The 16,683-nt window shown below is 43.7% G+C and overlaps 1 protein-coding gene across 7 annotated transcripts in view; it reads right to left on the bottom strand.

The window, feature by feature from the left end:
* Window positions 1-16,683, bottom strand: part of AKNAD1 (AKNA domain containing 1) — a 59,927-nt gene that overhangs the window by 19,638 nt on the left and 23,606 nt on the right. For 4 of the 7 annotated variants that reach the window (XR_005659959.1, XM_039911844.1, XM_029063017.2 and 1 more), the window contains exons 14-16: window positions 5,804-5,888; window positions 3,783-3,921; window positions 2,152-2,305 (exon numbers count right to left, since the gene is read on the bottom strand). Coding sequence is in view for 6 of the 7 variants with exons in the window: in XM_039911844.1 (XP_039767778.1) it covers window positions 2,174-2,305; window positions 3,783-3,921; window positions 5,804-5,888 (356 nt within the window). In the remaining variant the exon portion in view is untranslated. Of the gene's footprint in view, window positions 1-2,151; window positions 2,306-3,782; window positions 3,922-5,803; window positions 5,889-13,057; window positions 13,252-15,806; window positions 15,877-16,683 lie in introns of those variants that run through there. The other 3 variants (XM_039911846.1, XM_016226839.3, XM_007663915.4) reach the window with 3 other exon arrangements.

The following is a 16,683-nucleotide window of genomic DNA, read 5'->3' as shown; positions in this document are numbered from 1 at the left end:
GTGGTAATAGTTTGGATGGAGAGGAAAGGGTAGATTTTAGGTGAAGGTTGAACGGACAGGATTTAGTGATAGATTGAATAGGTGGGTTGAATGAGAGAGAAGAGTCAGGGATAATGCCAGGGTTATGAGCTTGTGAGACAGGAAGGATAGTGGTGTCGTCTACAGTGATAGGAAAGACGGGGAGGACAGCGTTTGGGAGGGAAGATACGGAGTTCCATTTTGGACATGTTAAGTTTGAGGCGATGGCAAGACATCCAAGTAGACATGACTTTAAGGCAGGAGGAAATGCAAGACAGCAGAGAGGGAGAGACATCATGGCTGGAGATGTAGATTTCTTAAATTCTTTTCCAAATACCTTGATAATAATACTAACAATAATAATAATCATGGTATCAGTTAAGCGCTTACTACGTGCCAAGCTCTGAGACAGAAGATAATCAGATCCCACATGGGACTTGGTCTAAATAGGAGGGAGAACAGGCACTGAATCCCCATTTTGGAGATGGAGGGAATTGAAGAACAGAAAAGTTGTGACCCATAATCACACAGCAGGTAAGTGGCAGATCAGGACTAGAACCCAGGTCTTCTGGCTCTCAAGCCTGTGCTCTTTCCACTAGACCACACTACTTCTCACAAAGCATCGTCTGTTCAGCAAACCACAGGTAAGCTAAAATATTTTCTTCCTGGATGAGTGCAGGCATGGCTAAGCCCTCTAATTGTGCTGCAGTAGGTCCCCTGGGGCGGGCTGGCCATCGATCTGCCCCTCCTTCAGTTCCTGGTTTAGGCAAGTCGGAGACACCTTCATTAGCGGACTGTGTGAGGAGCACTAGACAGGCATTTGGTCCATCAAAATTACTCAGCAGAGCTGTTGTGGGTAAATAGATGATTTCAAAACAGCAGAGTTTTTGTAAATATCAGTAGTAAAAAACCTAGCACTATTATTTCTGTCTTGTAATTCTACTTCGGTCTATTTTTCTATTATTCTGGTAATAAGTTCAGAAATATTACACTCTCTTAAAAAGCCGATTTTTCCTTTCTTCCAGTGCTGAATAATAATAATGGTATTTTTTTAAGCACTTACTTTGTGCAAGACACTGTATTAAGCGCCGGGGTGGCTACAAGCAAATCGGGTTGGACACAGTTCCTGTTCCACGTAGGGCTCATAGTCTCAATCCCCATTTTACAGGTGAGGTAACTGAGGCCCAGAGAAGTGAGGTGACTTGCCCATGATCATACAGCAGACAAATGGAGGAGCCGGGAATAGAACTTGCGACCTTCTGACTTCCAGCTCCATGCTTTTACCACTTTGCTAAGGATTGGGAGAAAGGAAATTTAAGTCACAGAGGCTGGAAGAGAATTGTCCTCTCCCTGGGGTGACACCTGAGAGGTGCTTGATGCAGTGGGCGTTATGTTGGGCAAACAGTGTAACGTAATAGCAATATGTTCATAGAATAATAATATATGGAAGGCTACCCAAACCCCTGAACTGAGAACATTTCTCTGAGGGGATCCTGGCCCTCCTCACTGCCTCTAGAGCCTCTTTGTCCCCTCTCCCACATCCCTATTAACATAGGCATCACTTCCAATATTGGTAGAGGGAAGCTGGACACTTTCAAATTTTCAATCACCTCTGCCCCTTTGGCTGAGAGACTGAGGGAACTGCCTCACTGCTCTGCCATACAGCAGACAAGTGGTGGGGCCAGAATTATAACCTATGACCTTCTGACTCCCTGGCCCATGCTCTATCCACTAGGCCATGCTGTTTCTAGCCTGATTTCCTAGGAAACCAACCCTCGACTGTAGATCCAGGCTGCTATGTGACCTTGGGCAAGTCACTTACCTTCCCTGTGCCTCCATTACCTCATCTGGAAAATGGGAATTAAGACTGCGAGACCGATGTGGGACAGTGACTGTGTCCAACCCAATTTGCTCATATCCCCCTCCCAGCGCTTAGTACAGTGCCTAGCACAAAGTAAGCGCTTAACAAATACCACCATATCATCTAACGTCGGCCCTAAATATGCAATTAGTGTGTCTGGCAGTCAGAGCAGTTGGTTGAACTTTATAGCTATAGCTTTAAGGACATATTTTTGCAGAACTTTTGTCATACCTTTTATCTATTTCAAGTACCTAGCATGTCAACATACTGACCTCAGATCAGACCGTGCAGGGGCTAAAATTGTTCCTGACTTTTCTGATTCTGAAATTTATCCAGATCCTCTGCCACTTCTCGAATCATCCGTTCCGTCGTCTTTTTTAAGCCGACTGCAGTCTGTAGGGCACGGTCCAAAGCGGAGTTTAGAATCTGGAGGTGAAAAAAACACATTCCCATTGATTTCGGCGTGACACATCTGTTCAGTATTTCTATTCAGAGTGTGGGGAGGATAGGATTTCTTTGATTCGGTTCTTTGTCTGCAGCCTGGATCTATGGTTGAGGGTTGGTTTCCTAGGAAATCAGGCTAGAATGGGATATATTGTTAAGCTGGAGATGATGGCGGAGCCATGACAGATCAGCACATACTGAGGGTGCAGTGGAGAGTGTGGGCTGGGTTGTCGCTCCGCTGAGTGGGAATCGAAAACTCTAAACGAGGCAGAGAGAGAAAGATGGAATGTGGCAGGCCATTAAAGGGGGAAACGAGCCAGACATGTGAAGAAAAAGCTTTGGAATATGGGAGAGAAGATGCACCTCAAAGGGGCCTGGTAACCGAATAAAAACCTGTGGGGACTGAAGTCACTCGAAGACCGTGGCCTATGCCACCACTAATTGAAAAACTGTACGAGTGCAGTTGAAAATAGCCTTTAGATGGCCTCAAAAGGCCCACCTATTTGGAAACACATACCCCCTCCCCTGCCCCCAAACTATTCTAGTGAATCCCCAGGCAGCTCTCCTCTGTAATGTTTGTATTCAGTGTTCCCTTGAAAAATGAATGCGGCGATGTCCGAGTATTTAAATTTGTTGGATTGCCAGTGGATTCAGCATTACAGTCAGGAGGACATGGCCCCTTTAGCACATATTGTTTATAAGGAGATACGTAGGTGCCTCTCGTCAGGGCCACTTTCTCCCCGTGTGTCTGCCGGTATGTATCTGGCCCTGGACATTTCGGAGGAAGCATGTAGGGACCCTAGTAATGGAGGTGGTAGGGGCTGTCAGGAAATGTAGCATTTTGCTGGCATGCACACTTGAACCCATCTCCCCCAAGATAATAATAATAATGGTATTTGTTAAGCGCTCACAATGTGCCACTCAGCACTCACACTGTACTAAGCGCTGAGGTGGACACAAGTAAATTGGGTTGGACGCAGTCCCTGTTCCAAGTGGGGCTCACAGTCACAATCCCCATTTTACACCTAACTGAGGTAATGGAGGCCCAGAGAAGTGAAGTGACTTGCCTAAGGTCACATAGCAGACAAGTGGCGGAGTTGGCATTAGAACCCATGACCTTCTGACTCCCAGGCCCGTGCTCTATCCACTACGCCATACCACTTCACTGATGTCTCTCGGGTCTCTTCCACCCATCCCCTGAGTACTCTCTCTCCTCACCACTGGTCCATGGATGCTGGAACTAGGGAAAAAGGAGTCCAACATTTTCGGGGTGTGGAAAGAAGGGATGAGAAAACAGGAGGCCTCGGGGACAGGATGGGAGAGCACGAAAGAGAAAGGCTGTTGGGGAAGGCAAATCTGGACAAAGAGCAGATATTTCCACTAATATACATCAAAATCCATCACATATCTCTAAGGAAGATAAACCCAGTTAGTCACTTACATTTTACTTAAAGCTCACCTTTGAATTACTTTTCTTTGTGCTCCTTCTCCTACATTTGAAACTGCTTCCTGAAGACATTTGAGAAGAACAGGGGGGTGAGAATAAAATTGGGTTACACCCCTCTGTAGAACGCATCTTGGGAGTCCTTAAATTTGGTCTGGAAAACAATACATATGGCCTGAAGAGAAACATAAGATTTCTGGGCAAAGAAAAATCCCACCTTAAACAATACATGCTAGTTCTAAAAATAGAGCAATTCTGGGTCAGAATGTTATTGTGTCTGGTAGTTGAAACAAGATATATGCTATTGGAGTGACAAATTTACTTAAATTTAGTAAGCTTCAGAAAACCAAAAGCTTCAGAAAAGGGGCAGTTACCTGATTGAAAGAGTAGCTCTGTGAGAATTCCCATCTTTTTTTTTCCTTTGTCTCAAAGGACCTGTTTCCATCTATTGCATTCACCCCAGATTTAATTTATTCAGAGTAGAGACATAGGATTTATGTGATTTAGAGAAGCAGCGTGGCTCAGTGGAAGAGCACAGACTTGGGAGTCAAAGGTCATGGGTTCTAATCCTGCCTCTGCTGCTTGTCAGCTGTGTGACTTTGGGCAAGTCACTTAACTTGTCTGGGTCTGTTACCTCATCTGTAAAATGGGGATGAAAACTGCAAGCCCTTTGTGGGACAACCTGATCACCTTATATCTCCCCCAGCGCTTAGAACAGTGCTTTGCACATAGTAAGCGCTTAACAAATACCACCATTATTATTATTATGTAGAGAAGTAGATTTGTAGAAAATAATCTGTTTCCTTTATACCTGTATTTCTTACTGATGAGTGTAATACCTCTCTGAGGTTGAACCTGCTTAATTATATTCATTTCTAGCAAAATTATCTGCCTAGAGCTAAGCAGCATCATTTTCCATCTCCTGGGTCTTCAATGATTGTATAGAAGTGTCATTTGGGATATAATTTTTTATGATATTTGTTAAGCCCTTACTATGTGCCAGACACTGAACTAAGTGGTGGAGTAGATACAAGTTAGACTGGATCCAATCCATGTCCCACACAGGGCTTGCAGTCTCATTTTACAGTTGCAGTAACTGAGGCACAGAGAAGTTAAGTGACTTGCCCAAGGTCAGAGACAAGCAGCAGAGCCAGGATTAGAACTCAGATCACTCCCAGGCCACTAGGCCATACTGCTTCTCCAGGGCATGTTTCTCTGGAATGGAATTCTAATTCTCCAGACACCTGAAGATTACATGTTGAGTTCAGAAATCATTACTGATTGCATCCATGCAGATCTTATGGACTGGAAATAATAATAGTAATAATAACATAAGATCTGGTTAAAAATGTAGGCTTCTCTGATGAATACTAAGCCATGGTACTGGCCAAATCCATAGTAGCAGGGAGGAGGCAAATTTGTGCTTTCTACGCCTCACAGGCGGTGATAACCGAGAGGACAAAAACAGCTTAAATCGGCTACTTCTGTCACCAGTGATCTATTGCTTCAGCTTCCACTCCTGCTCCCATTTACTACCCTCCCCTCTCCTTCCCTACCCAAGCCTTAGATGAAAATCCAAAGGCCTAGATTGAAATTCCCAGTCCTGGATGTGGTTTCTAAATTGAATCCTATTACTAGTCTCTCTGATTTTCTCATTTTTTTAACTGGCATTTGTTAAATGCTTACCACGTTCCAGGCACTGTACTGATCGCTGGGGTGGATACAAGCTATTTAGGTTGGACACAGTCCCTGTCCCATACGGGGCTCACAGCTTTAATCTCCTTTTTACAGGTGAGATGACTGAGGCACAGAGAAGTTAAGTGACTTGCCCAAAGTCACACAGCAGACAAGTGGCAGAGCAGGGATTAGGACCTATGTCCCCCTGACTCCCAGGCCTGTGCTCTTTCTACTAGGCCATGCTGCTTTTCATGTACCCCAGTTTCCTTCTATTACAGATTTTGTATAGATGCTCCAATTAATCTACAAACACACAGTATAATCCCAATTTCCTGTAATGATACCTAAATATCACTCACCTTCCAGAGACTATAGGTTCACACTGGTCTCGGGGCATTTTTGCATATGTTTTGGGGAAACCAATTCTTTTCCGCTGGGAACAAGCTGAGATGTTAATTATGATTAGATTCAGAGTTTCTGATATGAGGTTTTTGTCAGTTGCAAATACAAGATCTCACATTCCTTTACATCCAGTTATATTCACCCCAACCTTAACAGTGAATGGAGGCTAAACTCATCCAGAAAATGGAGGGTGGGAAAAGGAGAAAGAGATTAAAATAACTTTGAAGTAGAAGATATATTAGACAAAGTGTGTGGGAATGGGGAATTAGAAGCAGAGTGGCCTAGTAGTAAAAGCATGGGCCTGGTAGTCAGAGGACCTGGGTTCTAGTTCCAGCTCTCCCAACTACTTGCTGTGTGACCCTAGTCAAGTCACTTAACTTCTCTGTGCCTCAGTTATTTCATCTGGAAAATGGGATTTAAATCCTCCTCCCTCCAATTTAGATTGTGAGCCCCATGTGGCAGAGGGACTACATCCAACCTGATAAACTTATATCTTTTCTGGTGCTTAAAACACTACCTAAAACAGAGTAAGTGCTTAACAAGTACCGTAAAAAAAAAAAAAAAAGGTGAGGTGAGGTGAGTGGTAAGAAAATCAGAAGAAATCAGTTTCAGCTTTCTTTGTCCTCTCCTACTCACCAGTGCAGCACCTCACTTTCGTATCCTTTTTTCTTCCAGTCTGCCTCTTCCACTCTTCACTTGCCCTGACTCTCTAACTACACATCTGATTGTTTTTCTTGAGCACATTTTCCCACTCAGTGGGTATCGTCAGTGAAGCTTCGATTTGCCAAGTAGTGGTGGCTAGCCGCTGAACCCTGGCCAACGTCCTGCCTCTGGCCTGGAACACCCTCCCTCCTCAAATCCAACAGACATAATTCCTCTCCCCCTCTTCAAAACCTTATTGAAGGCACATCTCTTCCAAGAGGCTTTCCCAGACAGTCCCACTTTTCCTCATCTCCCACGCCCTTCTTTGTCACCCCTTTAATAATAATAATAATAATAATAATAATGTTGGTATTTGTTAAGCACTTACTATGTGCAGAGCACTGTTCTAAGCGCTGGGGTAGATACAGAGTAATCAGGTTGTCCCACATGAGGCTCACAGTTAATCCCCATTTTACAGATGAGGTAACTGAGGCACAGAGAAGTTAAGTGACTTGCCCACAGTCACACAGCTGACAAGCGGCAGAGCTGGGATTCGAACCCATGACCTCTGACTCCCAAGCCCAGACTCTTTCCACTGAGCCATGCTGCTTCCCTTTGCCTTCCCCGTCCCCCAGCCCCACAGCACTTACACGTATTTCCATAATTTTATTTTTACTGATGTCTGTCTCCCCCACTGTAGACTGTGAGCTCGTTGTGGGCAGGGAATGTCACAGTTTATTGTTGCATTGTACTTTCCCAAGGGCTTAGTAGAGTGCTTTGCACACAGTAAGCACTTAATAAATATGATTGAAAGAATGAATAATTCATATTTCACCAGAGGAAAGATCGTAGCCATCCTATGACTGTCTAAGAGTTCCACACCCTTCCCCTCTTTCCCTTCACACCCCTGTTTTCCTCTCCGGCCTCTCCCCCAAGTCTCTCAGCTCCTAAAATACTTGTCTGACATCTCATTCCTATCCCCCCATGCTTACTACAGTCAGCGAAATTTCCACTGATCATAGATCTATTCCTGGCCATCTCTTCTTCTTCACTATCACCAAGACATAGTTCTACCTCTATTCAATCATAAGCCATCTGAACTGTAACCCCTGGCCTGGTGGATAGCGTATGGGCCCAGGAGTCAGGCCACTTATCTGTTGTGTGGCCTTGGGCAAGTCACTTCACTTCTCTGGCCTGTTCCGTCATCTGTAAAATAAGGATTAAGACTGTGAGCCCTCTGCAGGGGAGGGACTGTGTCCAACCTGATTCGGTTATATCTACCCCAGCGCTTAGTACAGTGCCTGGCACATAGTAAGTGCTTAACAAATACCATAGTTATTATTCTTTTGACTGTCGGCTCGTGGTGGACCGGGAATGTGTCTGTTTATCGTTATACTGTACTCTCACTGCTCTGCTGTGCACACAGAAAGCACTTACTAAATACAATTGAATGAACTGAATGATTCCCTGCCCAAAGATTCTCTCCTCTCCTCCAGGCACTGACCCACTTAACCTGTTGCCCGCTTTTGCCCCCTCCTGAAGTTTCCACCAATCTTCCCTTCCCTTTATGCTAGTCAGTCAGTCAATCGTATTTATTGAGCACTTACTGTGGGCAGAGCACTGTACTGAGTGCTTGGGAGAGAACAATATAGCAATAAACGATAATATGATAAAGAACATGACTTCAACTCTACCCTTTCCAACTAACTCAACTAACTCAACTCAGTAACTCAACTCGCTCTCACATGACCAAACCCCAGCCCTGGATCAATCACCTCACAGTTCACATCCATGGTTCCTGCACTCGTGCAGCGGAATGCTGCCATTGGAAATCTTGGCTCCAGGCCAACTTCTGCCACTTCAAATTCATTGTGACTGGCCACAATGCAACTTTTTTTTAGCTCCATAGTCCCTTCCAATTATGACCAACGTTTAACTCCCTCATGTCCCCATTGCCATTCTCCCTAACCCCTTTAAACCACCAATTACCCTGATGGTAAAATAAGACTTCCTAATTTTCCCAATAACTTCCAAGACCTAACCATTCTACTACCTCCTACTCCTCTTTCTTCTCCCATTAGAATGTAAGCTCGTTATGGGCAGAGAAAATGTCCGTTAATTTTTTTGTATTGCACTCTCCTAAGCGCTTAGTACAGAGAAACAGCATGGCTTAGTGGAAAGAGCACGGGCTTGGGAGTCAGAGGTCATGGGTTCTAATCCCGGCTCTGCCACTTTTCTGCTGTGTGACTTTGGGCAAGACACTTCACTTCTCTGTGCTTCAGTTACCTCATCTGTAAAATGGGGATTAAGACTTTGAGCCCCACATGGGACCACCTGATAACCTTGTGTCTACCCCAGCGTTTAGAACAGTGCTTGGCACATAGTAAGCACTTATCAAATACCATTATTATTATTACAGTACACCTACTATGTGCTCAGAAAAGACCACGGATTGTTTCTGCTTCCCAGCTCTTTCTCTAGGAAAGTCTCCCACCTGCTCTCTAAATCCATTCCCTCTTGCTATGCATCTGACTTCATTCCCATTTGCCTCTTAAAAACACTTATTCACATTCTCCTTCCCTCTCTTGATGCTCTCTTCCACCTCTCTCACAGATCAACCAATTAATAATATTTATGGAACACCTACTGTGTGTAGACCACTTACTAAGTGCTTAAGAGAGTACATTAGAATTAGTATATATCTCCTAGACTGTACACTCCATTTGGGCAGGGTTCGTGTCCACCAACTCTATTCTACTGTACTCTCCCAAGCACTTACTTCAGTGTACTGCACACAATAAGTTCTCATGAAATCCAGCCCTCATAGACTTTACAATCTAAACAGACACTACAACAAATTACAGGGAATGTGACTGGTTATTGTTACACTCTACTCTCCCAAGAGCCTAGTACAGTGCTTTGCACACAGTAAGTGCTCAGTACAGGACTGAATGAATTACAGGAAGCAGTAGAGTATATGTGGCATATTCACAAAAGCTATGGGGGTAATGAGTATTTAAGTTTTTTGATGGCATGGAAGTGATTGGGGGATATAAAGTGGAGATTTTAGAAATTAATCAGGGAAGGCTTCTTGGAAGAGAGTTGATTTCAGAAGGGCTCTGAAGATGGGGAGAATAGAAGTAGTAATTGTAATGGAATTTATGAAGTTACAGAGTACTGTATAAAGAATGGAGAAAAATACACAGGCAAAAATTAGGCATGTTCCCTAGTCCTCAAGGGACTCATAACCTTCCCCTCTTCAAAATCCTACTTAAAGCTCACCTCCCCCAAGAGGCCTTCCCAGAATGAGCTCCCCTTTTTTCTCTACTTCCTCTACTCCCCCTCTACCCCCCCTTCACCTCTCCTCAGCTAAACCCTCTTTTCCCCCCTTTCCCTCTGCTCCTCCCCCTCTCCCTCCCCTCAGCACTGTGCATGTCCGCTCAACTGTATATATTTTCATTACCCTATTTATTTTGTTAATGAGATGTACATCACCTTGATTCTATTTATTGCTATTGTTCTTGTCTGTCTCCCCCGATTAGACTGTAAGCCTCTCCCCCGATTAGACTGTAAGCCCATCAAAGGGCAGGGACTGTCTCTGTTAGCGATTTGTACATTCCAAGCGCTTAGGACAGTGCTCTGCACATAGTAAGCGCTCAATAAATACTATTGAATGAATGAATGAATAACCTAAAAATAAGGGAGGGGATAGGGTACCGGCAATAGACACACAGAGAAGGATTAAACGATGAAACCCCTAAAACAGTACAAAAGAGAAGGGCAACAATTTTTACAATAAGAGAGATAATCACTGTGGCTAGACAAATGGGATTTCAAGCTTCTCAATAAATAGCTTGGATTAAGTCCAACTTTCACACAGTCTGCAGTCCAAGTCACTGCAACAGCCATGGCCAGAGCCTTCCCAACTTCTGACCAGTTGAGCAGGCTTCATTTTTCTTTTATTTATTATGTTAAGCACCTCCTATGTGTCAAGTTCTGTTCTAAGCAAGGGGGTAGATCCAAGTTTATCAGGTGGGACACAGACCCTGTCATTCCATATCTCCCCACTCCTCAAGACCCTCCAGTGGTTGCCCATCCACCTCCACATCAAACAGAAACTCCATATCATTGGCTTCAAAACACTCATTCACCTTGCCCCCCTCCTACCTCACCTCACTACTCTCCTACTACAACCCAGCCAGCACACTTGGTTCCTCTAATGCCAACCTACTCACTGTACTTCGGTCTTGCCTATCTCACTGCTGACTTGTCGCTGATATGCATTCATTCAATATGCATTCAATAGTATTTGTTGAGTGCTTACTATGTGCAGAGCACTGTACTAAGCGCTTGGAATGTACAATTAGGCAACAGATAGAGACAATCCCTGCCCAATGACGGGCTCACAGTGTAATAGGGGGAGACAGACGGCAGAGCAAAACAGAAGGAAACAAAACAAGAGAACATTATCACGATAAATAGAATCAAGGGGATGCACACCTCATTAACAAAATAAATAGGGTCATAAAAAATATATATACAATTGAGCACATCCTATGTCTGGTCCAGAACTCCCTCCCTTTTCATAGCCAACAGACATCCACTCTTACCACCTTCAAAGTCTTATTAAAATCACCTTTCCTGCAAGAGACCTTCCCCAGTTAATCCCTCATTTCCTCTTCTCCCCCTCCTGTATCACCCTCGCACTTGGATTTTACACCCTTTTTTCACCCCCTCTCTCAGCCCCAGAGCTCTTATGTATTTAACCATAATTTACTTATATTAATTTCTGTCTCCCCCTCTAGACTGTAAGCTTGTTGTGGGCAGGGGAGGTGTCTACAAATATAACTTTGTTATATTGTACTCTCCCATGCGCTTAGCACAGTGGTCTGCACACAGTAGGTACTCAATAAATATGATTGATTGATTGATGGGGCTTACAGTCTCATTGCCCCCTCACCATTCTGGCTGGAGACAGAGTAGAGAGCTGTGATACATTGGATAGGAAGGGGGAAAAGGTCTGTTGCAGGAGAGATGAGAATGAGGTAGCAGTGAATAGATTGGCTTAAGAGGAATAAAATATATGAGCTGGGGTGTAGTTGGAGAGCAGGGAGAGAGCTGATGGAATACCTTTAAGCCAAAGGTCCAGATTCTTGGCTTTATGCTTTGTGCAAGTAGGTTTTTGAGGAGTGGGAAGATGGGCACAGAGCATTTTAGAAGAGTGATCCAGACAGAAAACTAAAATCTGGAAAGGAGAGGTGTGAGGGTAGAGGCTGGAGGCATGGAGGTCAGAGAGGAAGCTGACCTGGGTTATGTTATTAATTATTAATCATATTTATTGAGTGTTTACTGTGTGCAAAGCATGTGAAAAATGTCTGATTAGATGGAGACAAAAGATGCATCCTGGTGTTGAAAGGCAGTGTATTTTCTTCCTTCCTAAACCAGGTTGCTTTCTTTCCTCCCCCTCCCCCGCCTCATTCTTCAATCCTCTCTTTAGGCCTCCTTGTGGCTTAGGTCACATGCCAGTCTCTCAAATTAATGTGCCCACCTCTAAACTGCAAGCTCCTTGTGGGCAGGGATCATATCTACCAATTCTATTTTATTGTTCTCTCCTAGGTGCTTATTACAGTGCTCTGCACATAGTAAGCGCTCAATAAATACTAATGATTGATTGAACTCAACCAAACACTTAGTACAGTGCTCTGGACAGAATAAGAGCTCAATAAATACTACTGATTTTGATCTCCAACAGCAGAACTAGTAGTCCAAGAGCACTTCTCATCAGGTCCCGACTCCCAGGCGTTGGAGAGGGCGGAGAGCAACGGGATTTAGTAATAGACTGAATGTGGTGGAAAATGCCCCAGAGGAATCAAAGATGGCACCGAGGTGTTGAGAATACAAGATAGGGAGGCTGTTTGTGCCCTGGGTCCTAGGCAGGGAAGGTGTCTGTTTATTGCTATATTGTACTCTCCCAAGAGCTTAGTACAGCGCTCTGCAAACAGTAAGCGCTCAATAAATACGATTAAATGAATGAATTCACACAAAAGGTAGGAAGTGGACAAGCTTCCCCAAGCGGACGGTCTTTGCTGCTTCCAGCAGCTCCTTCGATAAACCCTTGGAAGGGAACAATTAGGAGCAAAGAGATCTGAGGCTGAGGTAGAAACAGCCCAAAGCACTTCAGTTCTCATCTCCCAGGATTCCCCATCATCTGTGAGCCTGGTCCTGCTGTCCTAGTGGTAGTTCCATCCATGCCCATCTCTTTGGGGCAGGGAGAAAGGATCAAGGAGGAAAAGCTTTTCCCAAGGGGACCCAGCAGTAGGTGCTTTACTAGGCAGTTGCAATCAAATTTCTGCCTCACTCTGCAATCCCCTGCGAGAGTCACATAAATAGAAACTGTCTGAAGTTGTGCCATGCCCAGAATTCCTTGAATGGTCATGGCTTCCCCTCAAATCATCGGTCTCGCAGAAGCTGATTTCTGTAATTATGAGATCGCTCCCTTTTGCTCAGTCCATTTCCCAGGGGAATCTTGGCTCTGCCCACAACATGGAATTTCATCTCTCAGGACGCTATCTGGGTAAAACACGTTTACTGACACAAAGTTACCCGATGCAGAATGCTTATTGACAACCATAGGAAAGAGGGTGGTTCTAATTAATGGGGGGCTTGAGTGGATTGCCAATTCTGCCTTTGTCATTTTTCTTTATGAATTTACTTCTGTGGTGCTCTGCATAGACATTCGTATGCTACTGCAGATGTGGCACAGCTGTGGGGGAAAAAGAGGTATAAAGAGGTTTAGAGTGCTGACTACTAATGAGTTATTAATATATCATAAAGTAGATTTCTTCATCTCTTATAGATTATCACTGACCACCATTAGAGTAAATTATTTACTATAGTTGTTTTCTGACCATGAAGCCCTAATGACACTGGCGATGAATTTATAAATACACTCCAAAACTTTCTAAAATAATAATAATAATGTTGGTATTTGTTAAGCACTTACTATGTACAGAGCACTGTTCTAAGTGCTGGGGTAGATACAGGGTAATCAGGTTGTCCCACGTGAGGCTCACAGTTAATCCCCATTTTACAGATGAGGGAACTAAGGCCCAGAGAAGTGAAGTGACTTGTCCACAGTCACACAACTGACAAGTGGCAGAGGCGGGATTCAAACCCATGACCTCTGACTCCCAAGCCCGGGCTCTTTCCGCTGAACCAGAGAGAACCTGTGGCTGGAGCTAGTGTTATATAAATTGTCTGTCTCTCCCAATTAGACTGTAAGCCCGCCACTGGGCAGGGATTGTCTCTGTTGCCGAAGTGTACATTCCAAGCACTTAGTACAGTGCTCTGCACATAGTAAGCACTCAATAAATACTATTGAATGAATGAATGAATGAATAATAAGACTGTAAGCTGTTTGTGAGCAGGGAACATGTCTACCCACTCTGATATATTGTACTCTCTCAAGTGCTTAGTACAGTGCTCTGCACTCAGCAAGTGCTCAAAAAATACAGTTAACTGGTAATGATAATAATAATAATTGTGGTATTTGTTAAGTGCTTACTATGTGCCAAGCACTGAATTAAGCATTGGATACAGGATAATCAGGTCAGATACAGTGAACCTATTTGTCAGATCAGATTATTTTATATCTACCCCAGCACTTAGACTGTTTGGGACTTAATGATCGCCCACATACCATAATTATTAATGCATATCATAAAAGGCATGAACGTGGTCTCTAGTTAGGGATTTTGATCATCTTGAATGAGATGCAACTGGATGAGGATATTTAATACCACCATCAATACTGTTATTAAAAAATGGTGCATCATTATAAATTCAAATCTGTGCATCTCCTTCATAAAAGAGAAAAAATGATATAATCATAGGCCTTCAACCTCAGAAATCTGTCCCATGTGTTCTTCAGATTTAGAATGTTGAACTTTGACTTTTCTAAGTCAAGCAAGTAATAATAATAATAACAATACTTACTAAACACTTACTATGTGCCAACCACTCTTCTAAGCACTGGGGTAGATACAAGTTAATCGAGTAGACCATATGCAGCCTTCAGCAAACAGGACAGTTGACTCCAACCAGGAATATGGCTTAATGGAAACACTGCAGACTGACTGACAGTCAGGAGATCTGGGTTCCAGATCTGGCTCTGCCACTTGCCTGGTGACCTTGATTCACCTGGGCATCCATTTCATCATAATAAGCGCTTAACAAATACCATTATTATTATTATTATCATCTGCCAAATGGGGAGAAAATACCTGTTCTCCCTCCTTCTTAGACTGTGAGCCTTAAGTGGGACAGAGATTGGGTCTGATATGATTATCTGGATTCCACCCAAGTGCTTAGCATATGGAAAGCTATTATTAGCAAAACGAGATAAGAACGGGCCAGCTGGTCAACCCTTTCCTCAGCTCTACAGAGCCTGGCTCCAGATCAGGCTGAAGAGTCGGCCCTGCTGCCCCGATGGATGGGTAATAAAAGTAAAATAATTGTGGTATTTATTAAGCGCCTTTGTGCCAGGCACTGTACTGAGCAAAGAGGGTGGGGCACAGTCCCTGTCCCACATGGGGCTCACAGTCTCAATCCCCCATTTTGTAGATGAGGTAACTGAGGCCCAGAGAAATGAAGTGATTTGCCCAAGGACCTATAACAGACAAGTGGCCAAGCACAGATTAGAACCCATGACCTTCTAACTCCCAAGCACATTCTCTATCCATTAGGTTTTGTTACTTTGGCAGTGTGGTGAGAAGACAGGTCGCTCAGCAGAGGCAGAGGAGGGGTAGGCTCCACTCTCCCCTGGGACCGCCACTGCTCTCCACAGGGAAGAGCATGGGCCCGGCTGTACACGTGAGTGACGGAGAAACAACGTAGGTGAGGGGCACCCATGTATCTCTTCCTCTGGTCTGTGTGTTTGTGTTATTTGTACTCTCCCAAGCACTTAGTACAGTGCTCTGCACACAGTACATGCCTAATAAATACCATCGATTGATCTCTCTCCTGTCTTTTTCCTGCCCCTTCAATCTTGGGACACTGTCTCTACCCACCATGGAAACCTTCCCCACTAATGCATATCTGCAAGCAAGTAGTAAAGGTAGCTCTATTCAGCAGTTTTATGTCCCTTTTTCTCTGTTTAATAATGCCTTATTAAACTGCTAATAATTTTAAAGTACTGTCTCATTTCAGTCACGCAGGACCTCAAGGTTGAATTTCACCATCAGCGGTGTCCTTTTTAAATACAAAGGACATATATAAATATATATAATAGATAATATAAGTTTATATATGAAACTGTACCTGCAGACAGCCTACAGGAATGATCTTGACTTGCCTGACTCAGAAAAATCAGAAATACAACACTCTAAGTCTGAAAAACACATTGGAAAGATTTCTGAGGTTAAGAAGCTTTGTCGTTTTTCTCTTCAGTGAAGGAGATTTGTTGATTAGAATTTATAATGATGATGGTATGTGTTAAGCACTTATTTTGTGCCAATCACCATACTAAGTACTGGGATAGAAACAGGATATCTAGGTCAAACACAGTTCAAGGCCCACGTGGGGTGACAGTCTAACTGGAGGGAGAACAGGTATTTTCTCCATTTTAGAGCACACACTAATTCCTCATAAACCAGCCATTGCAAATCAAAGTTCTCCAAAAGGGATGTTTAGATTTGTATTGTGGAGACACATTCTCTAGGCAGCCCAGGTCCTGCCATTATAAAGCCCTCCTAAAAGCTACCTACCCTTTAAAATACATCGGGAGAGTGGTTCCCACTAATTTGAGATTCGAGGACGCTAAACATAGGCTTTGCTGTAGTTCAGGAAACCAGTCAGTGATTGATGGGCACTGGGAGAGTAGAATTCAAAAGATATGGGAGGGAGATGAGAAGACTGTGGGCAGCCAAAGAAGCTGCTGCCCTCAGCTTAGCCTATTTATAGCTAGGACGGGATCAGGTTTACACAGATGGGTCTCCCCAATAGCATTTTGAATTAAAGAGAGATGGGGCATAGCAATGCTAGAGAGATGCAAGCCTGTTTTTAAGGAGGATGGAGGCAAAAAACTTCTAAGGGTTGTGTGGGAATCCATTGCTCTTTGAAAGTTTGGTTTTAGAGATGAGAGTGGCTATTTCCTAATTATGCTGGTTTTAATTTTCAAAAACCTTATGTCTGTTTA

This window comes from Ornithorhynchus anatinus, chromosome 4, assembly GCF_004115215.2.
Source record: "Ornithorhynchus anatinus isolate Pmale09 chromosome 4, mOrnAna1.pri.v4, whole genome shotgun sequence".
In the NCBI taxonomy this organism is placed as follows: domain Eukaryota; kingdom Metazoa; phylum Chordata; class Mammalia; order Monotremata; family Ornithorhynchidae; genus Ornithorhynchus; species Ornithorhynchus anatinus.
Note: the sequence above shows the minus strand (reverse complement) of the source record. Positions and strands in the feature narration are given on the sequence as shown.